Source organism: Anguilla anguilla, chromosome 9 (genome assembly GCF_013347855.1).
Source record: "Anguilla anguilla isolate fAngAng1 chromosome 9, fAngAng1.pri, whole genome shotgun sequence".
Classification (NCBI taxonomy): domain Eukaryota; kingdom Metazoa; phylum Chordata; class Actinopteri; order Anguilliformes; family Anguillidae; genus Anguilla; species Anguilla anguilla.
The window spans coordinates 15,874,257-15,900,997 of record NC_049209.1 but is presented as its reverse complement, the minus strand read 5'-3'; the positions used below and the strand labels follow the sequence as shown (position 1 = coordinate 15,900,997).

Below are 26,741 nucleotides of genomic sequence, written 5' to 3'. Positions count from 1 at the left end.
TCAGCTCACCCTCAGGCCTGGTCTCACCTGTGTTTTCCAAAGGGATACCCTCACTGGAGATACCTAATCAGCGCTAAATAACCCTTTACATTGTCCAACATAACACGGACACTATCTTCTTAGAACATGCAGAGTAGACAGCTTCCCCCAGTCTACATTAGTCCCAACATTCTGACTCTCAATTCCATCTATCCTGGTTAACAATGCAATACCAGAATGAAAAAAAAATAGCAACACTGCATGGAGCTATTTACTGTTTTCAGTCAATAATTTCTTGGGAAGAAAAAAAGAAACGAGCACAACATACACTCCACAGCAGACACTGCTGATCAGCCCTAACCTAGGACAATCCACAAAGCTTAGTAAATTAGCCAGAAGTATTGTTTAGCTAAAGCTTTGGGCTAATACCACCCTAGTGGTCTGCGGTCTGCACATTTTGCTTTGGGAATAAAGTTGGGATTTACAGCACACAATGAGAATGAATAAAAACAGCTTGTTTTTGTGTTTGTTGAAAGGGACAGCTATGGGAAACTGAAGAAGGCAGTTCTGATGGGTGATATCCCAGCAGTCGTGAGTCCTACTCACCCGCTCTCTTTACTTATCACCGCTACGCAACGGAGAGGGAGAGAGACCATGTCACATCCATGAACGCTGCCCTCATCACTTATCCAGACCTAATCACGCACCAGAAATCCAGCAGGGAACCTCCCGTCTTCTCGCTCTGTTCTACATACACCATCAAAAAAAACCCAAAAAAAAACAAAAAAAAAAAAAAACAAGAACAGACCCAAAACAACAAACTATTTTTCACAGACGATAAATAGGGATTTATATTCGGTCTTGCCACCTACGTATTATATATTCATTGATTTCTAAACTGCCTTTATGAGGCCTGCAGATGTGAACTACCCACAATTCTGCTTTGGCACTTCTGTATTAAATTTGCATATCTGGTCACGCTCCGCTTGACACACTCGCAAAATTGCACAGCGGGTATTTTATTATGAGCTGCTGCAGACATTCAGCAACAGCAAAGAGCATCAAAAATGAATTAAAAAGACTAAAGACCTAGCAGTATACTGCACTATGTATTGTTTTGTAATGCCCAGAGCTATAAAGCTTTCTTTTCTTTTTTTTTTTTTCCTGGGCAACAAACGTACGCGGAGCAAGGGGAGGGAGAAAAATCATTTAGTGCGCAGTGTGCTCAGATGAATTTTAATTGCCAAGGTCTACAGCCGCACAGCTTTCACGGCGCGCTCGGCACGGTGAAGAAACCGGCGGTTCCGGTTTAATTTGCACGGTGCTGTTCACAAATAGGTTGTGTTCTCAAACACACGAACCAACAGATATTAAGTCATGTCATTGCATGGCTTTTTACATACACGTCCTTCATATCTCATGACAAATTACAATTCAGTACTGGTCTATATTTTAAGTGCAAGGTGCTCTCCGTGTAGTCAAGGAAGCAAAACTGTGGAAGTGGTTGGGTCAGATACATAATTTAAGCTCTTTAGACACCGGTAAAATTTAACAACACTGCTGCAGATTCCTGATTAATTGGATCCACGCTACTACCTACAAAGCAGAATTTTTTTCTCAGTACTAGTGAAAAGAGAAGTCAAATTGTCAGTAATCTGCCAGAATCTAAAATGTCTAATAGGAAACACAGGTGTATTAATAACTTGATAATTTGCGAGAATAAGCTTCCATTAACATGGGTGAGCCGTGAATTCAAACCACAGATACATCCTACCCAATTACCTTGGGTGAAGAGCTACAGTGATGACCTGGGCAGGTGACACGCACTGACTATGGCCTATATTCAATCAACATTTGTACTTGACTTACAAGTGAACACACGAAAGTCAGTTTGACAATACTTGTTTTTAATTGTGGTCAAAGGCCAAATGTGGATTGAATCCCATGTGATAAGCTCTATCCAATCAGTGATCAGCCAGTGGCTTTAGCTTTCACCAGCTAGCATCAAATGGCAGGATGATGAAATGTGCGGGACCTCAGAGTCAGATGCTTACCGAGCGTGTCTGTGTGTGTCGTGTGGCCCGCCTGCCACTGCAGAGCAGTAAATCTACCATCAGATTATGCGCACCCATAAAGCCCAATTTACAGCGGCTAAAACAAACACGAAACATGTGGTGCAGAACGGGACTGATTTGATGAGCGGTTGGGTCATTTTGCGTGTGCGTGTGTGTGTGCGTGTGTGTGTGTTTTAATAATCAAGACTACAGCAACATTTTTAATGGCCAGGGTAAAAAGGCTTAATTAGTAAGTGTTTAATTATATTGAATTATAAAAAAAAGTTTGTTCAATGTGACACGTGGATGCATTTGGTGTTACCTTAATACCAATAATAATACCTACAAGCTAACTAATTAAAATTATGATTTCATTAATGAAGAAAATTTGAGAGAAATTATTCTTTACAAATACACACAGGTCACAAGATAATACATCTAACCAACACTATTAGAAGAAGGTTCAGTTTACCAGTTAAGAAATGTAATAACCAAATTTTGGTCTTGATAGTAGTTTAGTATTTTAATTTTTTTTATACTAATGAGGATTTTTAACAAAACACAATTTTGAAGCAGAATTATAAGAAGATTATAATTTACCGGCCAAATGAATCTCTCTCATATGCAGTATTTTTCTCTTTCTCTCTCACTCTCTCTCTGTCTCTCTCTCTCTCTGTGCTTGTGTGTGTGCGTGTGTGCGAGTATGTGTGTGTGTGTGTGTGTGTGTGTTTTTGTGTGATTTTGGAGCTTTGGCTGTTATCGCAGTGCAGCTATGATTTCTTTCTTTTTTTAAATCGTAGGTTGACAAGCAGTCAGGGAAAATGGTGTTTGATGGGTATTATGCAAATGATGCCAGCTGTTACTTCTAATGGGTAAGCTTCCTATTAACGTGTTTTTTTTCCCCCAGAAAAGAGGAAGCATCCATTCATCTCCCTGTTAATCCACTTGGGCATGCAGTTGTTGTATCTATAAGAATCACCTCAGTATATCCTAATGCAGCTTAACTCAACGGTGCAGCTGCAGTGATTCTCTCCCTCCTCTCGTCCTTATGGAAGTGCATTGTGTCTCCTGAATGATGCTCATTAACTCTGTTCTGACTGCACAGTCCAAGAAGGAGCTGTTGATTCTCCGAGCGCTTACAGTGTACCGTGAGCAAGTTCTTCAAGGTCACATTAGCCTGCTGTGTGGAGAACTCCCATCAGGAGACATCACATTAGCATAAAGGCCTAACTTGGGCATGCAGATTACAGCCAGAGACCATCCATAATGGGGTAAAATATTATACCTGCTTCAGACATTCATACGCACTTAAAGGAGGAACAGGCTCTGTTACTGTACAACAGTGTATGTATATATTGTGAGTGCACAGGATGGAACATATTGCTGATGCCCCTCTGTTTTACCTCACAACGCAAATGCAAACTACAATGTTCCACTTGCATAGAAAAAGTGAAAGAGCACAGCAAGTCAGCAAATAAAAATGTAAATGCCGAAATATAATGAAATTGTAAAGCAGTGGGAACGAGTGTGTATCCTTACAGACTCAACTGTGTATATATAAATAATTGTTATGCCAAAGACTCAAGGAAAAATAGGAAGCCACTGTCAACAATAAAGTTGATAATAAAATAAAATATTAATAATCACATTATACAACATCTCAAATACACTGTTGATTTTTAGCCCACCAGTAAAAAATAGCAAATATAATATTTAGGAGGAGGACTTACAATAGGGACTGTTTTATGCTATATACTGTCAATCTGGCCACCCTGGGCTCTTTTAAATAACACATTTACAAACGTCTATCAATTTCAACAAACCATAAAAAATATACAGTATCTTATATACAACGGAATTATTTCACTAAGAATGAATGGCTGCATCACTTACAGTGTTGTAAAATAGTCAGAAAGAGGTACTGTTGACACATTACAAACATAATAATCTGTGTATTTAGTCTCCAGTGTCTTTTTCCTTTACACTGTGCTAATCATATCTCCCCTCTTTTTCTGTCCATCATCAATTTTACAGCAGCCTGCAGAGACCATGTCACTGTGCTACACGTATTCTACATGCATTTCCTTTTAATGTTTATTAGACACATTATTGACTGTATCACTGCGTGTTACAAAGATTCACATTAATGAACTCCAATTAATTCAGATGCGATTTTAAACAAACGCTGATGAGGAGAACCCATCAAGCATGACAGGACAGGGAGAAAAAAACAAGCTAATTCCAAACGCAACCCTCCGCTGTCAATTTCCATCACAAGGTACATCTCCAGCTCCACTCTAATTCCCCCAAATTATAGAAATCATTGTGTGTAAATACAGTTAATAAAAAAAGAAAAACATCTCTTCTACTGATGAAGCATTTTTTCTGTTTTGGCTTTCATAAAATTGGGCGGTTGAGGAACCCCAGCGATAGATGCTACCTTGAAGTGCGAAATTGTTTGTCCTGCTGCGGCTCGGAGTGAAATTTTGGTCAAGGCGGCTGGGGGGTGGTAGGGGGTTGGTGGGATGGCCCGACCCCTCCCTCGCCCATTCTTCCACAGCGGACCCAGGGGTGCTCTGAGTCAGTATGCTGCGCCCAGGCTGTTCCCTCACACGTAATGTTCAGTCATCAACTGAAAACACAGGAGACCACGGGGGACCTGGAAACCTTCCAACTGAGGGCCGAACCACAATCCGCCTCACAGCTCACTCAACAGACTATTAACCCCCACCACTCCAGAGCCACTCTAACAAATAATACACACAACTGGGTTACACAGTACGCCCTGTCATCTGATCAGGCCAGCTCCAATTAAGCTTACACCCAGCTACAGTAACTAATTTATTATTCACAACCGCACATTGCTTGTCACATTTTGAAGTGCCGGAGGGCAAAATAACATTGTTGAGTTTGACAATGACAACAAACTGCAGAGAAAAAAAAAATTATAATCAAAAAATTTGTCTGCGACACAACAATCCTTTGGGTGCTTCTGATCTTATACAATATGTATTGTCTAATCTGAAGACAGATAATCAAACTGAATGTAAAATGACAGCTGGAAAAAAAATACACATCTGGGTAACACCAATCAGAGACAGGGTCATTGGCTCAAGTGTACTTAGATGACCTCACTCAGCACACAGCAACAGAAGACAGAGAAAGTACCTAAGTAGAGTTCCACTGAAGCAAGGTTTACTTGAGAAAAAAAAAAACACAGAAATGAAAAACAAAACTAACTAAATAAACAAGTGTTCTAGATTTCATGCTTCCTCCTGGATGTTTCACAGGCAATTCCACATACTACTGTGCTTCCCCTATCGGTTTCACCAGGAGGACAGCTGAATTCCCTATGATGGAGTACAAAGAACTCCTGAACTTTGTGATGGATCCACCATTCTTGAAGTTTCTCATGATTTCAGATCTTAAAATATCTAGGTGGAGCTGTCAAACACAGTATAACCCGGGCTCATGTAAAATCCTACACATTCTGTTTAAATGAGTAGAGTGACAGGAAATACAGGCAGTCTTTTGAAAGAGGACATTCTTAAAAAGTACAACTGCCTTTTCATCAAATCCAAGGTAATGAAAAGAGGTATCTACAATGGCTATAGCAAAACAGAGAGAAGACTTCCATTATCTGGTAAATCACACAGACAAAAGCAAGAAGAGAAATGCTTACATATAAAGGTGAGGCCTTTGCGCATCCATTTTTATTTTGTAAAAGTGAAAGTGTCTTACTTCTGCAAATTGCATTAATTTATCATAACTTCACTTTTACATTACAGCAATGTGACACATTTTAACTGCAGTGTGCAGGTGCCTTTTTTCTTTCAGAGAAAAAGTATGAGGTGCAAAACTAAGCACCTCATATGTTTTTACTGAAAAGCATTGTGCTATCAAACGGCTATGTGCTTACTGAATGAACCTAAGTGGCTAACCTGAGAACAGGCCTCTGTCAAATACTATTCCCAGTGAATAGAGCTGTCTTAAAATCCTGCAGAAAGAAAATGTGCCATTATGAGCACAGAAGTGCCACCACTACAGTGCAACAAGGTGAGGTTTTTTTCTTAAGTAAAGTAGAGGCTGACTGTGTTCAGTGCTGAGTAATTTGCTCCTCATGGAACAGATTTCCTGTCTGGAGAGGGAGCGGTCTCTTTTGGGTCAGATAAAGACTTCTGTGCATCAGACCCCAAGAACGGGTCAATAATCCAGACGACTAATAGGCTAATAATCTGAGACATGGGAAAAATGTAACGATTACCCCGGGTTTTGCAAAGTGAATGAACACCACCCTACTGCACATCAAGTGTCCTCCTCCAACTCATGTCTGTGTGAACCCGACATGACTGGACTGCAACGCGATTGTGAACAGGGGTAACACTGTGTGCTTTGGAGGCGAGCGTATGCCTGTCTGCACCGAGCGTTGCAGCTCAAGTATGATTGGCCACTGCAAAAGAAGAAAGTCTGCCAACTCTCAAGGAACACACCGTTTCTAAAATGTATAAGCAGCCAAAATTGTGATGGCTACATTAAAAATAGCCTACATTTTTGGATGAATTGTATAGCCTTTTGTCATGCTCACAATGGCAACCACTTTACTAACTTGATTTCAAGGGCCGACTGAACATACAGTACAAGGCCACAAACTTTTCATGGAAAACCAGGAGGAAAATATCAGCCAATTCTAGTCATTCCAGGCACCAGGACACAAAATTAACATGCAATAAACCAATAGTTATTTATACCATCTCAAATCTGCTCCTTAAACCCCATCTGACTTCTTATCAGCAGGGTCTACAAGATTTCATGAGTGGTTCACCGAAAATGTGAGCTGAATTATGATGAAAAATGATGCAGTTCATATCTTGTTATGCTTCCCTTAAGCCAGTGTGTTGCATATAAGACAAGCATGCAACATTGATATGCAGTTCTTGCTCTCCACCATTATATCTGATCAGAAAGAGTAATCAGATGAGGGCAAGGATTTGACACTAGCCAGGCCTAAACATGCCTGCTGTCTCCCGTAATCAGCGATGAACTTGTGAGAACACATCATACGATTAATTTACAGTGCCTCTTCTGAGGTTAAGGGCACTGAGTGAACTGTCACTTAGAGTTAATATGAGATGGCAACTCTGACATTAAACTTATGAAACAAATCTATTACACGTAACACAGAGAAATGAAGGGATATTTTCAGGAAATGTGAAAGCAGCTTGTACATGGTTTGGGACACATTGTATTTTAAGAGTGGTGGTAGAGCTACCTTTGAGGATGATTCAAAGTCTCAGGACAGAATGTTGTAATAATCAATGGCATTTATAAAAAGTTTAATTCTACCTTTATAAAGGAAAGGTTTAAAAGATTTAAAGTTATATTTTAAGCAGAGCAACTTTATATACAAAAAATTAAATGTCCCTGCTACTGTTTTTTAATGTTGTATTATATAATTATTTACATAAATAAATACCATTACTGGTATTCCTATGAAAGACAAAAAAATGAACAAACCTGCATTCACTATTGCAGTTTAAAGAAAAATTAAAAATGATGAAAGAAAATTAACATTTAAAATGATGACTGGAGTTTAACCAGTAATTACACTATATGGACCGACTACAGTTTGCACAGAAACGTACAGTAAAATGTAATTGTTTCACAATGGAAAGAAAACAGGAAAACCATTACATTCATTTTAATCATAATGCATGCATCAATTAGGGCAATATTAGAATATATTAAATAAATCCTGGGATTATTCCAGAAGAGGCATACTTCCATCCATCTATCCATCTATAGCCTATACACGCTTATCCTGGTCAGGGTCGCAGGGGGTGTTGGAGCCTATTCCAGCATGCATTGGGCAAGAGGCAGGAATACACCCTGCAAGGTCGCCAATCTATTGCAGGGCACACTCACCATTCACTCACACACTAGAGACATACTTGCAAATAGTCTAATTACTATATATAATATTAATGCTTCCTTATACAGAACAAAAATTCAGATTATGAGAGATAACCTCTAAAAATGTCTCTCAGGTCATCAAGAATCAAAATATACATTCCAAATCACTCCAAAAATGCTGCTGCTGCAAAAAAAGTACATAGTTGCAATTTATCAATATGAATTAATAATGTTTTAGTCTGAACTATTTTAAAAGCCTCTGTACAGCCACTGTAAATAGTACAGGGCTACTATTTTTCATTTTATGGGCAGATGTTAGGTAGCTATCTAATTTAAAAAGAGAATTTATTTGTTTTCCTTTAGAAACCCAAGCAACATATTTAGATTAACACCGAAGGAAAAGCCCTCATGGGCAAGACATTAAGCACTATGAGGAACAATGCATCAGACAATATAGCCAGCATCTCAATTACAGAGCAAGTTACCATAGCAAGGCATCTTTTCACGCGAAGGCTCCTCTTCCCTTTAGCCCTCCACAGCTTTATTATAATATTAAACTGCAATAACTGCATTAAATAAGAAAGAAGGGAAAGTAACATGTCATTAAAGCTTGACATTTATTCTATGTGCAAGTGACAGTGGTTCATTTAGATTTCATAAATTCTATGTGGTAGACTGATAACACTGACAAAGCAGTTTCTCTCTCAGTCACTTTCCTTTGACTCTCTGCAAATGGGCTGCACCTGATTAGCTGAGATTTAGGACGCGGTTTTCAGGTCTTAGCCGTCAAATTCAGAACATGCTTCCATGCATTTCCTTGCACTGAGAGTAAAATCTGGAACTGGAATATATGCTAGGCAAATTCTAACAAAATAAAACAAACATTGAAACAAACAAGGACCCTGGCGTCCACCCCATATGCTGCAATCCCCTGCACATACAAAAAATCCAGTCTATATAAAGTCACAGGCAATATAACAAGCAAGAAAAGGCACTAAAATATATACGTAAAACTGTAAGAGATCCAAGCCCTATACATGTGAAAAACAGGCTTGTCAAAAAAGCTTTCCCACATGAAAAAGATATCCCCTTTTTGTTTCTGTACCTACTTGAAAGGATATATAATCCTGCCTCCTGTCACAACAAATCTCCACTTAAAGGGTTAGCGATAAGACTATTAGTTATATTAAGCCAACATAATGCCCAGTGCAATAACTGTTTTTGGAGAAATCAATACTGTTATCTGGTTGTCAATGTTTCATACTCCCTGACACAAAACCTGGGCAGCCTTTTCTGAGTAAGCAGTGAATGGAGCAAACTGATCGATACATCCAGTGATAACAGGATGATTCAAAACCCATTTAACAAATGCTTATCACTCCAGCCTACACTAAATCTGACAAAATGTTTTTCAGGAGGCCGTGCAGGGGTGGCGGCCTATAACATTTCAGCCAGACGGGAAGGCGAAGGTCTCTGACTGGACCCAGATCTGATTGACATTCGTAGCAGGATTTCGCTCTGTACGGAAGAAAGCGAATGTAATTAGGTTTGAGATGCCAAAACATTCTCTTACTGTACTTCAGTACAGGGGGAGTGGATTTATTTTCAAGTGGTCGTAAGAGACAAAGCCTGAGCATCTAAAAAAGCAGACGCAATCTTCCATAAGCTGCTGAACCATCTCCAGTGAGGAAAAATTGTGGGTAAATAACCTACACAAAAACACTTCCTATGAGAGTGTTTAATTGCAAGAGGATCTAAGAACTTCCAGACAAAGCACAAGCAAAAAAACAAAAAAACAAATTGGCAGCCCAGAGTAATAACAAGCTCAAACAACCAGGACACCAAGGGATCACAAGAGACAGTTTTTCAACATAATCTACGGCTCTTCACGGGAAAGCAAAGAGGAGAAAATCAAAACCTTGAAGGTGTTTCTCTTCTAAATGCCTTTTCTAAACAAAAGCTCTTTATTTCCTCTCCTAGCAATGTGAGCATCCTGCCAATTCGGGGACAGCCCGGGTGACTCATCCCACAGAGAGAGGAGATTGCTTGGTCCTGTAAACCACAGTCTGGGGCCAGCTGGGGCCTGCACCCCAGGGGGTCCCTCTACCCGCCCACAACCCCCCCCACACCCCCCCAGCTCCGACAACAACATCCATCACCATTTCCTTGGGAGCGGACCATTCCGAGGGTACGCCCGGAGCAATTAAAATTCCTTACGATTTCTGCTCCTACCACATGCTAAACCGTACTGTGCGACTGAGCCATATGTTTTGAGATGCTAGATCTAGCGATTAAGAATTGAATTGCCTTCCGCTCCTTCAATAAACAAAGCAATGCAACAGCTGCTGTGTTCCTCCGTGGTTGGCTGGAGGTATGCCAACCTGTTCTGTCAAGTATTACTCTTATTTATTGCTGATAATTCATTTGTTTGTTTTTTTCTGACAACGTACGAATGTAAAATGAGAGAAGGGATGACTTACAGAGGGAATGACTTCTCAAATGTCCAGGGCAGGGGGCACACAGAGGTTGTTTGGTTATGAACATGGTACAAAACATAAAAGAAGCCCCTCAGGCATCCTGGGACTTTGCTCTGTGGCTGATGCACAAAAGTACCTCAGTAGCTCAGTGCTGGTGATATGCTACAGGCCTAGCTTTGCCGCACCATTGGCTCTAGGAGGCTAAAGTATGATCCAGGAGTGGTGCAGCTGCACATGGGTTTTCGTCCGTGAATAAGCTCTTTTCTCTGCTTGTATGACTTGAGTTTCTTATCTTATCTGCATGTGGCTCTCCCTTCAGTATGTAATTATGAAAATGCTTGAATGTTGTGTATTACAATAAACTGTGTTTAAAAAAACATGACAATGATGATGATGATAATGATGGTAATTTATTACGATCATTATTATTTGTATTATTACTGGTGGTGGTAGTGGAATCATGAAACTATTATTACGATATTATTGTGAGCTCTCTGTTCTCATGCCAAACTCAATAAAGGAATACACTGTATGTTACTTGTCCAAGTGTGAAATGAGTGCAGTTAATTCAGATATTTTGAAATAAATTCAAAAGGCTACAGGGTACACAAGCGTTGAAGTAATTCAGCTCAATATGTGTTGAATCACAAATAATATGTAAAAAGACATCTGGAGCACAGACGAGGCAGGCCATTGCAGTCACATCACAGTCCAGATCGTGTGCCAACCTCGCCTCTGCTAAGCAGCATCCCCAGTTCATGGGGCACATGGGCAGATTCACATAGCATGTAGTGTAGCATGGGTGAGGCCCATGCCAGCCAGATATAACCAGTCCTGGCTCCCAGTGCTGAGCTCAACAGCAGCAACCCCCACTGAGACTCCCCTCCCCTTTCCCAAGACATGGAGTGTGACACACAAACACACAATTCCCACAGCCACTGCATTCAAGCGTGTACAAACATGCACACACACGCACACATACACACACATACACACACAAAGAAAGGTACAAACACACACACACACACACACACACACACACACACAGAAGCATACACACACACACTCGCATACACTCACCCACACAAGCATACACACACACACGCACATACACATTAATGATCTTTTCCACCTCAGTGCCACAGTACATTCTCTCTGCATAACTCCCCATTAAAAGGACTGAGGCTTTAACACAGTAACATTTCACTACATCATGCCCGGATTGAATATAACTATTGGCAATGGTTCAAAGACTTTAAGTGTCTAGCAGATTGTCTTCATGCAGATAATGTAACCTCACTCTGGGTCTCATATGAGGTCAATAAGGTTCTTTTTTCTGCTCTGCCCCAGATGTGGTAATTAAACTGTTAAAGTTGACACCCATATCGCATATATTTCCTTAGTCAGATGAACAGTAAATTAGGAACATAAAAGTCCTGTAATGAACATGCACGTGGACCATGAATGTCATTCTCATCCTCTGATCTGGAAAGCTTCATGAAGATAAAATCATGTAGGTGAACAGTAAGTAAGCATGTTCATCATCATCATCGTCATCATCATCATCACCACCATCATTACCACCATCATAAATTACTATTCGGGGTCCAAGCTAGAACCCTATTGTAATTGTTCTGTTTTTTATAATTTTATTTTTTCTCCAGAAAAAACACTCATAACTTCCAGACAGAATGGTGAAACATGGTAGGTATGTTTGGGATGTGTGAAATTGCAATCTATTAGAACAGGGCAGCAATTGACCTCATGGAAAGTCTACAGTGCATGTAAAAAAATGTCATAACTGTTCATACCTTTGGAACCATTTAACTCGGAGACATGCAACCTTGACTATTAGATGCCCTTGGTCACAATTAACAAATAATATCATTGTACCAATAAAATGCACTTTGATTTTCAGTAATTTAGAATTTTCTGAAAAAAGAAAAAAATCTTCTTTTGACTAGTCCCTAAATAAAATGCAAAAACAATAGTTGATACATCAAAAAATGGCTGAAGGGCATGTAATTAATTCCAGACATGGTAATTCGGCCTTGAAACATGTTCTGAATCGAAGCCCACATGGTTCTGAACAAAGCAAAACATGAATGGTGTTGATATCTTGAGAAACATGGCCATTGTTCATTCTGAAAAAATAATACTTAATAAATCTTCTACTCGTGAAACATAAGTCTGATCAAGATGCCATTTCTAACTAAACTGCGAAGGAAAAGCAGCTATTTTCAAAGATGCCGAAATGACGGGCAATGATATTTAAGTATATAAAAATTTGCATACATTGCTAAATGACAGCAATAATTCTTGGTTTGATTAATTCCAGATTTGGTCTTTGGCCTTGAAACATGTTCTGAGCCAAAGGGCATGTTGTTCCGAACAAGGCAAAACTTGAATGGTGTCAATCAATGGTGTTGTGGCTTGCTGGCCTTTTAAAGTCAGAGTTTTTAGGTAGACATGGTTGACTTGCAGCAAGGCAAAACTTGAATGGTGTTGATTGCTTAAAGAATATTCATCATGTTTGGCCATGATTCCATTTGAAAAAATAATACTTCTAAAGATCTACCTGTCATGAAGAAAACATCAGATCACATAACTTCTGGATCATGAACCCTTTGTTCAACAAGCATGGACATGGCTGATTTCAGCATCATGCTGCAAAGGTAGACTTGGACTGCTTGGACCACATAATCACTGCTTTTCAGCTACTATTATTATTATTATTATTATTATTATTATAATGATTAATATTGGTTGTACTGTCCAGCTATCAATATTAATTGACAGGTCGGAACTCCAAAGTAGCATGGAGGCTGTAGGGGCAGTGATCTCTAGGGTCCTGTCTCTGACTCACTGTCCTGCCCAATGTGGAGACATTGGTTTTGCCCTGCTCTTCTCCAACACCCCCCGGCTGACCAGCAGAGCCCCTTGTGGGACCACTTTGCCTGCAATTATTTTAAGACAGGCTGAACCATTGAGAAAATTCCATACAGAGGTGTGAAGAACGGTTTGAAATAACAAGTCTGTTACCCCAGGTGAAGGAAAATAAATAATAACAGCTTCAGTGTAAATTTATAAACTTTAATTTCAAAGCAATCACATTTTGCACCATGAAAAATATCCTCCAGCAATTGCACTAGCTGAGCTGAAAGCTCGGTGCTACTTTTGGACCGAGGCTCCATAAATCCTCCAGTATGGAGAATTACAACAAATCTTAAGAACATCTTAATTGTATCGCCCCAGAACATTAGTATAAGATAAACAGCCAAAGTTAATCTGTACCCCTCCCCCCCAAAAAAAGAAAATACTGCTGCAATAACAGACACTTAGTCTATCCTGTCTGTGCTGCTGGCAAAGAGTTTATTATGACAAGTTTTCCATGGGTAACAAAATACACAAGGCTTGGGTGGCCAAAGTTCCTAAATCAACAAGGGATTAGATCATCTGTAAATTGAAGCCTATCATTTTTTACTTTGTTTTGATTAATTAAAAGCTCTGGTATAAAATGTCAACATTAGACAATTGGTCTCTGATTGTACAATTTGAACTCCATGCTCTCCAAAGTCATCAGAAAAAAGTCATTATTGAGTTTCAAAGTTTTCACTCCAAAAACCTTGCTTCCCAAAGCATGAAACAATAATTAACAAAAGATTGTTCGGCCTTCATGAAAAAATAATTTAAAAAAATAAGAAGAAGAGCACAAAAACTCATCCTCTTGCGCTAGCAGTCATTCAAAATTCAGACCCAGAGTTTCCCATTCAATCCCCACATTTAATTCAAACGAAAATATGTGTCTAGTTTTTTAGACAATTATGTCAAAACAAAAGTACTGCTGTGATTCAAAATGTCACGCGAAATGATACTAATTTCATCGCTCATCACAAAGCCTCCTCAACAGGACTTACTTTGCAGGGAACAGGCCCTTAGCCATGTCTGGAACCCATAAAAACGCCAGTGTGCGTGAAACAAACCACCTTCGACCGACACGGTTCACATGAATGCCGGAGGCTGAGAAAGCCATAGAATGCCTGAATATTAATGAGCGGCTCCATTATGTCACCTTGTCTCACTGCCAGGGCCTAATGTAAACTCAGCCAAGCCAGAGGAATGTCAGCGGGGCCAATTCAATCTGCCCCGCTCCATACCTCTGCTTTTTTCTGCCTGAGGATCAAAAAGCAGACAAATGTTGAACGTTTCCCCCGGTTACGTGCGAGCGGTTCCTACGCAGGGCGAATGAACGGTGACACGTACCTCTCCGGGCTGCGGCAGGGTCAGCTTGGGCAGCTTGCTTTTGGTGTTGCCGGCTCCGCCCTTGCCCTCCATCAGGCCTCCGAACGGGGCCGCGCCGTAGCCGTCCCCGATCTCTGGGCGGGGCTTCAGCTCCGGCGAGTCGTTGGGGACCTGGTCCTGGCCGTCCATGGGCCTGACGTAGGCCGTGGGTTTCTGCTGGATGGCGCTGGGCTTGGAGTGGATCCCCGGGGGGAAGTTAGGCGTGGAGAGTCCGCTCGGGAGGAGAGAGGTGGAGGCCACCGGAGAGGAGGCGCCGTGGGAGGCCAGGTCCTGCTCCGTGGGAGATTTGCAGCGACCGACCTCCTTGTGGCCGTGCTCGGAGGAGGAAGAGGGGGCCTTGGGGGGCGCTGCATGCCTCCGGGACAGGGAAGATGTGGGGACGGGACTGGCGTCTCCCTGGCCGCCAAACTGGTCCTCATACCTGCCGTGGGGCAGCTCGTGGGTGGAGGCCCCATGCTTGCCCCTGCCGCACGGAGGCCCCGCCCCCTGGCCAGGCTGGCTGCTCGCTGAGCTGTGGCTGCCCCGGGCCCAGTCGGTGGAGCGGGACTTCTTGGCCCCCTGTTGGAGGAGCGCAGAGCCGGAGAGGGTGGAGGAAGCGGGTGGAGGCATGGAGGAGCCGGGCTGACCCAGGCTTGGGTGGGAGGGGGCCGTCCTGCCCTTCTGCCCCTCGGGGAAAAAGCTGGGCTCGTCCTCCTTCTCCACTGGGGTCTGCGGCACCGAGTTTTTGGGGATTCCGACCAGGTGGCTCTGGTTGGAGTGGTTGGTAATCAGCTCCTTCATCTCGTCATAGTTCCCCAGCGTGTTCTGAACGCGGTTCGCCAGGGCGTCGCCTTTGTTGGTCTGCGAGGAGGAAAGGAGAACCGTTATCACATTTCTGCGTATCACATTTCTCCCTCCTGCACTGTTTCTCTCTCGTATCATTCCTCAGCATGCTCACACATGACTGTAATGCACGGCTCCAAACCAGGGTTGCACAGCTGCAGTAAGCCAGCGCAACTGCGACAGTCTGCAAGCTGGTAAAGGGTGGATGCTCGGGTGCAAACATGCCTTAGTGAGCAAGACAATTACGGCAGTGTGTAATACAGCAGTGCAATTAATTACACAATCGTGAAAAAAGTGTCCTTCCCCTAATGCGATTATGCAGGCTAAAATAGCTTTACTCTTATTGGTATATTGTGTAATGACAGCAAAGTGGCACTACCCACGCCGTAAAGGAACACTTTAACTGGCAATCAGCAGCTTCTAATTAATACAGTTTGGGGAGGGGGGAGGTCAGTGAGAGCTGTTCAAACAGGTCTGTTAAAATGCACCTCTTTAAAGGTACAGTATTTAAACAAACATTATGGCTCATTACAGTGTGTATCTAATAAAATATACCTTATGGTCTGGGTTGTGGGTCTCCCCCAAAGTGGAGTGACTTGATGCTTCTATCTGTCATTGTGAAGAGACAGGATACGTAAGAACTAGTCATAGCTAAGGGAAAATATTCCCAAAAATCTGTATCAAAATGTACTTTGAATAAAACCATGTGTTACGTTTAATCAGTAGTAATGGTAATAATTAGACTTTATTCAGTTTTTAAATCAAATTCTATATTAAAGTCAGTCAATGCATTTCTGTTTTTAACAATGCCTCTTTGCTGAAATTTCCAAATCCCCTATTTCTTTGCTGCAGGAGGACCTTGTTACAATAATTATCCTCTTTCAGGTTTTTGAAGCATATTAGTTTATACAGTAAGTCTGGGAATGAAAGCATGCTAAAGTATCCTATTGCTTATTTACATAATAAGAAACATAATGCATAATGTGCAGCACATTGATATTTTTCCCCTCAGTTGAAACCTGCTAGTAAGTAAGGTATTTAACAATTTTCTGCAACAAATTGCAACTGGAAAACTATTCAGTAAGTCCTACTGCTCATTCATATGTGCTTATAGTACATACCTAAGAAAGAAAATCTCTACAGAACACATAAAGTACCTGTGTATATATTGTAAAATTTAATCTGGTCAGAATCACAGGATCAATATACACAGATGATGTATGGATAGTAGTATTCTGGTGTCTCAGCATTGTAACCAGTTCAAAAACAAGCAGCCATTCTACATTTTTCATAGTATCACCACAGACAACACAATACCCCGCACACAAATAATGGGAATAAATCAAGGTGATGAACAATCATTAGGCTGTAGCATGACTAACCGCGGCCTCTGTCGCAACAGGAGAGGGCCTCCTGCGGAGATGCTTTGTGATTCTTAAGCGCTGACCCTCACGCACTTAAAACTTAAGGCCATTTTAATGTGCCCCATAAATCTTTAATGGTATACATGGCGTGAAGAGATTTATCGCGGTGAAAATCGCAGTAATGGACAGTCGTCCGGAGATCTTCCAGCGCCCTGTTTTACAGCACATTAGCTGAGTAAACAGGAGATCATTACGAGCAAACAAAGAGACCGCTTTGTGTTTAATACAACAGCACTCATTACAGACAATGACAGGGAACTAAAGTAAATTAGAAATCAAAATGCATTCTAAGAATCTACAGCAAGGTAATAAGTATGAACCCCTGAATCAATGTGATGCATATTTCCTTCTCGTTGACCTATTCTCTGCTGATATTATCTAGAAATGATCTTTCCTCATCCGGATAGTGCAGAATAACTTTGTTAAAGATCTCCTGAGAGTCCACTTATGCCTTTGCATTTGGAAACAATAAAATCATTTGTACTGTGCATCCTGTCACAGAATACTGCTTTACTTAATGCTACAGCTATCTCATTCCGTCTAACATCTTGACCATGATCCTATTGTACTTTCCATCATTTTAATTGATCTCATCTGTGGTACATATAGTGCATGTAGGGCTGTCACTTGTATCTAATTTGTTAATTTCTATGGCATGAAATGAATCAACATTTGACCTCAACTTGGACTAACATTCAAAATAAAGAATGAATTTACATATGCATACATAAATGCAGTTTGTCCACTTAAGTAATAACAAAAACAAAGTTGCAAGTTTGTGAAGAAAACACTTAATGTTAATAACAAATGTTGAACACAGGCGCATGTCTATGCTGTATTTTTAAATACAAAAATCAATCAGCAACAACATAACATTATATTATTTCTGAAAGCATAAATAAGACAAGAAGGAGATAATATCTATGTAAATACTTTGTGAATATGTACATTTTGGACAATTCATTTGGCTAGGCCTCTTTTCAAAGTCAATACTGCATATTCGTTAGAAAAGAAAGGAAATGACCAACTGACATAACAGCTAAAGTAAATGAATAAGCCTGATTCATAACAAGTGAATTAAAGGTTTTCAAAAGCAGCGTCATATTAACAATCAGAACTGTAGCTCTTGTAATATGATGTAAGGCTCCTTAGAAATAACAAGATCAAGCAAGATCATTTGAAGAACGGGAGATAGCAGTGTTCCAAAAACAGCCTCATTATTTTTCTCTCTCTACAGCTTTCCGAGACATTTTCTTTGAATGGTCAAACTGTCATGCACTAATTTATTTGACAAGTATGAGGCACTACAGTCCGCTACAACAGCAGGCCCGGTGTTTCTAGAACTGGTGCTGGGAAGGGTGCTTTCAGGGCCAGCTGGGTGAACCTCCCCAAGGCACTCATTTTCTGCCAGGGAAAACCCATCTGGTCTGAGCAAAAAAGGGAAGACCCTTTGTGGCAAAAATCACAGCCCTGCAAACTGGCAAAGCCTGCACCAAATTAGCCGTCAGCTACACAGAATCTGGTTTACCGTGCATCTGTGGATGTGATTACACCAATGGATGTGATTGCATCAGTGGATGTGATTACAGATTACAGATTTGCCTCTGGCTTACTCTGTGAAGGTTTAAACTCCAAAGCATATTGTGACAAATCCTTTGTAAAATGCACAAAAGAAATAAAACTGATTGATTGATTACCTAAAATCTTTTGAACCAATTCTACAGGTACGATCAGGGAGGCTCAATGGTTGCTATTTTTTTGGTCACTGCATTTCAGTTCAAACAGGAGGAATGTTTTAAGATTGTAGCATGAGTCAAAGAGTGATATTCTGTATGTTTGAGTGCAGTATAATTGAACGTATACATGACTCCCAAAGATTTTTAAAATGACATGCTACAGTGCAATCCTCTTCAATGTTGTAGCAATAATGACATACTGACAAGTTGCACAACAGGTAGAACAATCTGGCTTTTAATAACTCTTTTAAATATAAATTGTTATTATGTATTAGACACAACTGAAATGTACTAACAGTTACTCTTCTAAATATAAACTGTTTCTACGTATTAGAAACATGCTAACAATTACTCCTTTAAATATAAACAGTTACAATTTAGTAGACACAAATGAAGTGTACTAACAATTACACTTTTGCAGTTCTTCCAAAAACCTTAAATGACCCATCTGCATTGATTCTTAACTATTTTGTTTGAGGTTTGAAATAGATATGTGAACTAAAACTTTTTGGAAGAATAAAAAGCACGATTCTAGCCCTCCCACCCCCTCCACCCAAGGATATGCGAAGCTGAAAAGTACTTGAATGGGATGTGAAATAGAATGTGAAATAAAACCACAGAACCAACTATTGGGGATGTGATAGGCCGTGGTGGCTCTGGCGAGCAGGGTCCTATGGGACAGCTTTGCTTTGGCTCAATCCGTGCCCCCCCCCCGTCTAGGTTAGACAGCACAATTCCCACACGCTACGAAACTAGCAACCTGACCCAGCTGAGTTAAACAAGTCATCAAAGCGTTTTACACTTGAGACTTCTGCATTCATTACGCCCCAAATGTTTTTCTCACTTTAGCGGACTTTAAAGCCAGTGGAGCCCTGTGTTTAGCATGGCCTAAGCAGCCGGAATATTCTTCCTTCCACGCCTTTTGGCTTTACATCATATGACCGAGACAAGACCTGCGGTGATACCGACATTCCAGCCGAGGAAGGAGCTCCCGCCAAGACGGATGAGGCTGAGTGCATTCCGACTCTTTGTGATGGAGCCCGTGTCGTTAGGACACTGGGAATCTAGGATATACCTCCCTGCTGAAAGCTAGTGGGAGGGAAGGTCCTGCTGTTTTAGTAAAAGAAACAAAACTTATCATCCTCCCAACGTCCAATCAGCCACAGAAGAAGCAGTGACTCCTAATCCTTGTTTTATTTGAAAAGCGAATTTACGTATAAGTATCATCTGCTTTTACTTTCCTGAGTTTAGGCCCAAATGAAGTCCTTTCTGTTTAAAGAGTACATTACCCAATAGTGCTTCTGAATATGGATTATCGACCAAGGCATAAATATACTAACCTACCAGGAATTTATTTTAAATCAGTAAAGAATATACTGACATACTGCACATGAAAAATGCTTCTTGTTTGTAATATGGAAACCTAAACAGAGTATGTTAAGAATGAAGGACAATAAAGAACCAAGAATGTCGCTGCAGATGCTACTGTGACTAGAATTTAACTAAACAATGACTTAAAATACCTCAATCCCTGATAAAACAAGCTGAAATTTTGACAGCGCAGACTGCTCAAATCAGGAAAGAAGAAGCGGAGGTTAAAAAAAAGAAATAATTCCTTTCTTAAATGCTGTAGGGGGTACAATTTCACATTGCATAAATTATCATCTTCCCCAACTTTTGTCCTTTGCCTCAACGGCGGCCATGAATAAAACATATCGCGAGCAAGGAATGACAGGGAATACATTTGCAGTGATTCACCGCAAAAAAAAAAAACTCTGTAGAGTAACAGAAAAACTTGACTTCTGTCTCCTCATATAATTCTTGTCTCCTCATATACTTCTTGGCAGTTGCTGGCTGGAGGTGGGAGGTAATTTGGGCATATTTGCTGAGGAAATAAGCGCCTCTTTGTGACTCTGCTTGAGCAGGAGCACTGGCCTTTATCCAAAGACACCCATTTGACCTTTGCCAGATCCACCAGCTGCGTGAAAATGCATGCAGGAACATGTCCATGTGCGCAGTTTGCAGCCACGGGGAGAGGCTGCAAGTGGGCAGAGGCCAGCATCCGAGGCTCACAGCCCACCACAGCCCAAGTGCACTGGGACTCCCTTAGAAGTGACCAGTGGAGCTGGGAAGCAGTAAATAAGTTCTGCACAACTGTGACCTGTAGAGTTCCATTAAACAGGATTAAAGGGGGATTAACTAATACTGGCCCGAGAGATGGGAGCTCTACAAATAATGTCATGTAGGGGAAAAGGTGCATGTATTACATTTTCTACAGCACACTAAAGACAAATGCTCTAACTTCCATTTTTGACTAATATGCCCCAATACAGAAGGAACCAAGTTAAAAGACATGTATGGAATTGCATGAGGTTCTATGGAAAATAGTGGGTTGAGGATTAAGGCCCACAAGGTGACCTTCATAATTTATCCAGTACAACATTATATTTAAAAAATGTAACAATGCTTCTAACCTTTTCTGATGCGATTACTTTCAGAAGTTGAAAGTCAGAACTCTGCAGGTTCAGCCTTACGGAATATATGTATCATGTCTACTTCCTCCACTTGTCTATGCTTTTTGGTTGTTTCTTCACTCATAACGTGACTTCTTTCTTTGTTTTCAGGTCTTTCAGATAATTTCTTTAGTATCAGTAGAAGTGGCTAGCACTGAAACCATTTAACCCTTTTTGTCCCAATGCTGCTGCTGAAAACTGAAAAAGCTGTCATACTTCATTTATTTTTTATTTTTATGATATTGCTTGGATTGCATTTGTTTCCAAGCACTGTTTTCCTGAAAAGCATGCCATCTTCCACAGATGAACTATCTCTAGCATTTTATAGTTATATAAAAAGGCAAGATAATGAATCCATATAAAAGTGTATGTGGAAGAATATTACAATGAAAGTAAAGAACTGCGAAGGTCCAATTTGATTCTAGCCATTTAGCTCGCGTGGGGGAATCAGAGAGGCACTGTCAGCTCAGGTCCTGTGCTAGATAAATCTCCTCAACATCTAATCAATCACAAGGCTGCTTTCTCATGAGTCATAGTCTTTAAAGCTCCCCAGAATTAACTGCATGTGTAAGACAAAGTAACAGCACATCCTGTAGTAACTGAGGCAACCAAGCTAATCAATGTGTTTCCAAATTCATGCACAGTTCAACCAAATCCCCATGAAGAAAAGCTGCTTCACCAATTCATCTGCTAATGTTTCAAACACTGAAAGATTCCAATGAAACTATTCAAAATAGCAAAAAACTGAAATATATGCTATCTTAAGTAGTAGATGCATAGCAAGACTTAAACCAAAAAATGCAACAGACAGAATTAGTTAGGGCATGTTATTGTTTTGTAATTATTCCCAGGAAAGCAACAATCTCTTTACAGATGATGATAGATTATGGGTTTTGTGCTTCCAGGTTATCAGTGGCTAATGTACTCTTTATGAGAGAGGACTGACAGAGAGATGTAGAGTTAGAACAAGGTTCCCGGTAAGCTGGGTAAAGTGTTTCTTACCCAGAGTGGCCTGGCATCTTTAACAGTAGGTATGAGCAGAGCCCTTGAGAAGCAGTAAAGGTCACCCTCACCTGCTCCTCAGTACCTCTGCCACCTCTCCAGGAACCCATCCATCCAGTTTGATTACAGCACTCAATCCACTGGAGAGAGAAGGGGCCCTGCAGCAAGAGAGGCCATTGATCCCCGCACTCAGGACCAACGGCAAACTCGATCCCTCAATATTTACACGGTTTGTACCTTCACAGATGTTCCTCAGAGTGGTTTGCCTTGTCATCCCGCTCGTGGTGGGGAGATGGATATGTTTAAGAAAAAAGGGCCTTTGCAAACAAAAACAAAAACAGCGAGCTTCCCTTCCGCTGCCACGGTTCAGCAGGGAGGTGTCAGTGAAAAGATCATAAATGTAGACGAATGGCTGTGATAAATGCCTGTGACAAAAATGAAATAGGTAGAAAATGAAGAAGTCTGATGGAATTACATTAACCTAGATTCTGCTAGCTTCTGTCAGAGCGTTATAAACAGCCCTGCACTGTTCACCAGTCAGTGGTCAGGAGGAATTGTATATTGGCTTTCCCCATAACACAGAAGAAGAGACGGTAAAAGTGTCCGTCATTGCTCAAAGTTCAAACTTTCGCACCGAGCCCGCATTACAAAATGTTTCATGCTCGGTTTAGTTACGCCAACATGTTCTTAATGTAATTTTCACAGTGACTTTTCATTGTGTTTTACCATTAACCTTCAGAGTTAGCAAAATGGGTGTTGTAACAATAAACTGAAAATGTAAGACTGTCTCCTTGCCCACTTCAACAAATATGTCAATGATGCCATATCCCTGCACATTAAAATGCCTAATACAGCTCGAATACTAGGGCAACCTCCTACAGTAGGCTGTATCTCTGCACTGCAATCACAGAAGACAAGGAACATCTAACAGAACAAGAACTGCTGAGCCACTCTAATCTTGTGAGACACTTCAATATAACCGCTATCACGATTAGGCACGCTGTTATCTCGTTACAGTTTTCAAATTAAACAGGCTAAAGGACATTAATGCTGCCACCTTAAAAGAGTAGACATAACTGCAGAATGGAGCCTGCTGAGACAAGTGCCTCGCAGTCAAAGGCAGGTTAAAACAATTAACATTTTTACTGCGATAGATAAATAATAGATTGTTTTAGAATCCGCCCACAAGAACAAAGATGCTTCTTCATCCCTTCGCAAACACCTGTGATAACTCGAAATTAGATCATTTATAAAGTACTGTATGCTTTTTGTCTTTGTTTCAAACACATGACCCCGGAACTTCCTAAGAAAACGTGCACTTGCATGCTTCCTTATACCAGTCTAAATATCGTGATATTTTCAGGGGAGGCATTACATTTTAGAATTTAGCATATGCACTTACATAGATTTCATTTTTAAAGACAATCCATTCATACGGCTGGATTTTTTATTATTTGTTTAGCTGAAGAAGTTCAGGCAAAGTGCCTTGCTACAGTAGCACCTCAGCTAGGAATCAAATCCACAACCGCTGAGTTACAAGTGCAGTTCCCTAATCATAATGCTACTCTGCCACCCCCTCATGCTTACAATGAGGAAATCATGAACATCAATGCATCTTAGCTCATATATATCATTCTGACCATTTGGATTGCTCACAGCAAGGTATGCTGAAGACACAAAAACATCAAAATATGACTAAATAATTCCTTTATTCTATAGATTTTACCTGCAGATTATACAGTACAAGTTCAAATAGTGTCCTGGATATGGAGTATAGTTGTAAAGTGCAGCCTTAAAGATAGAAATGCACTGACATAAATTACCATGAGGAGGTGATCTGGACTCTTTCTAACAGTGTGATTGAAAACAGCCAGATGCTGCTGGATGGACATCTGGCTCAGGCTGTTAACTTTAATTTTTTGCATGTACCAGTGATGCAAAAGGGGGTTCACATATTCAGCAGGGCCGAACTATTTGCAGTGTATGTGTGTGTGTGTGTGTGTATGTGTGTGTTTTCGGGGGGAAGCGGTTGCAGAGTCCCATGCTGTGCTGCTCTACATCTGTTTAACAGTGCCCCACGCCTGTTGCTAGGTAATGCCCTCCAAGAGATGAGAATGCGGCGACTGTGATTGGTCCTTACCTTGTATGGCTCCCCAAACAGATTAAACCCAGAGGAGAACAAATCTTCATCTTGCTGCACTTCCTGAGTCCTCCGCTCCCACTCTTTCTTCTTGAGTGCACTGCGGTCCTGCTCGTAATGACTGTGGAGACAGGAAGTGAGGCAGAAAAAAAGGGCGGTAAGAATGACATGAGATAGCCTGTGAGGAATAAATATTGAATCCCTTCCATGAAAAGATTTAAGAGAAGCCCCTTATCTCTCTAATGGACAGAAGCTGGCACTAAGCAGATGAAGGAAACACAGCCCCACAGACAAAATGACTGGATTGGCACTTAAATACTGTGTTGCAGACTGGGAAGAAAGCTGCATTTCAGAATGACATGGAATACGAAGCACAGCAGGCAAAAAGAGGTTAAGAAGAGGTTAAGGAGTCTAGAAAAAAACATATGGGCAGAAAGGGTTAACTGGTACTATGGGTGTAGCAACGATTCAAACATAGGAAGCAAAGATGCCAGTTGCCAAAGAAAATAAACTAGTAACATCATAGACTGCAGTATGGACAGTAACATCATCAGATAAAGGCCTGAATAAGGGTTAAAAATGAGGTGGAATAGTTAATATGCTTATCTCAGCAGCAGGCCCTCAACCAGTGCTTGAGACATACAGAACTGCTGTTCACTTCTAAATGACACAGCAACCCACGTAATGTCTAAAATTCTGCACAGGGAAATGAGGTGGCTATGCAAAATGCCTTGGCATGACATTGCCTCGGTTGCTTGTTAACACACAGTTGATTGCGAGAGCTAAATATTCCAGATAGAATTCAAATGTGAGAAATGATAAGCAAAACGTTCTGTATAAAAAACTCTAACAGAGGAAAATGTCACTTAAGCCAGATAAAAGCTTAGCAGTTTTCCTTCTGGAAACATAAGGGCAGAAAAAGAAGGTTTACAGCATGTTCCTACTTCAAAGCATGCAGTACATTTCCAGGAATGTTTGGTCAAGTAGACCATAAAATCAAGTGCACAGTACTTATTGCATAAATTGAACGAATTAAATCTTGTATAACCGAAAAAAGCCTTTACTTCCAATATGAGATGTGCGCGTAAAGGCCACAGTTACAATCGAAGATAATGGTGGTAACTTTATGTGCAATTATACCAGGATGTGGGTGACAGCCTGTTACTGCAAGGCTGTGCTTAAAGTATCAATAATTTAATGCCCCATTATGATGAGAATAAACAACACTAAGCTTATATACACTTCATATACGATATACAGTGCCGTGAAAAAGCATTTGCCCTCTTCCTGATTTCTTCTATTATTGCATATATGTCACATTGAATGGATTAAGCTCTTCAGTCAAAATGTATTGTTAGATAAATGGAACACACAACACATTTTAAAAATTATTACTTCACTTTTTAATAAATATATAAAACCACAACAGGTCCTGCATATACAAGAATATATGGCACGCCAGGGTGGTGATCGGCCTGAGGTTTTAATGTTTTTTCCATATATTTGCGCTTGGTGTATGTGAATTCCTTGTATCTAAACTGTACTTTATGTTTCGTAAAACTGTCACTGTAAATGTTTTGTATTGTAATCAGGGCTCCTCTGAGAAAGAGACCTAGGTCTCAGTGGGACTTCCCTGCAATAAAGGTTTCAAGGTTGAAAGCTGAGAAAACCACCCTGATGTGTGATATATTCTTTCATATGGACTGGCTTGGAGCGGTTTATATCTCTTATGCCATGGCTACAAACAAAATGCATGGAAAAAGTAAAATAAAATGGTATTTTAAAAACTTTTAATCAAGTACAAAACTAAAACCATTATGTACACATCCATCACTTAGCTACATATCCTTCCGCTGGTAATGCTAGTTGGCACTAGAGTTTGGATGCTACAGAGTTGTCTTTCACTATCAGTGAACAAAAACATAAGAAAAGAGAAAAGACATTTCACAATGAAAAACAAAAATACACAGACATGTGGGTTTATAATTTATATGCTGAATCAGTGCTCACTTGACATTGAGTAGAGATGGTGAATTTTGCCCTGCATAACAGTCTACATTATTAAAACCAGGACATATACCAGTTCAGCCATTTGCATAGTAGTCCCACATTTGCTTCAATTCTTGGCAACTACAGCGGAATTACAGCATTTTTTTAAAATGATAGGACTAAGCAGTGAATGTTATTTAACCTCAATCAAACTAAATGGTAAAAGCTCCACATTAGCTTCAGGCACTGTAACCTCTGTTCTTACATCCTGAGGTTCTTCCACATCAAATCTGTTATGTTCGAAGATGATCAGTGCCTGTCAGTGAGTATTATCATTTTTCAGTGTAGCATTTCGTTCTTCATCTGGGAACACACTCACAAATTTGTGAATCC

At 40.5% G+C, this 26,741-nt stretch overlaps 1 protein-coding gene across 4 annotated transcripts in view; it reads right to left on the bottom strand.

Moving 5' to 3' along the window:
- LOC118234858 (AF4/FMR2 family member 2-like) overlaps nt 1-26,741 on the bottom strand; it is a 167,278-nt gene that overhangs the window by 101,960 nt on the left and 38,577 nt on the right. For 2 of the 4 annotated variants that reach the window (XM_035431675.1, XM_035431676.1), the window contains exons 2-4: nt 24,360-24,480; nt 16,100-16,153; nt 14,684-15,562 (exon numbers count right to left, since the gene is read on the bottom strand). In XM_035431675.1, the coding sequence (XP_035287566.1) occupies nt 14,684-15,562; nt 16,100-16,153; nt 24,360-24,480 (1,054 nt within the window). The remainder of the gene's footprint in view (nt 1-14,683; nt 15,563-16,099; nt 16,154-24,359; nt 24,481-26,741) is intronic. The other 2 variants (XM_035431677.1, XM_035431678.1) reach the window with 1 other exon arrangement.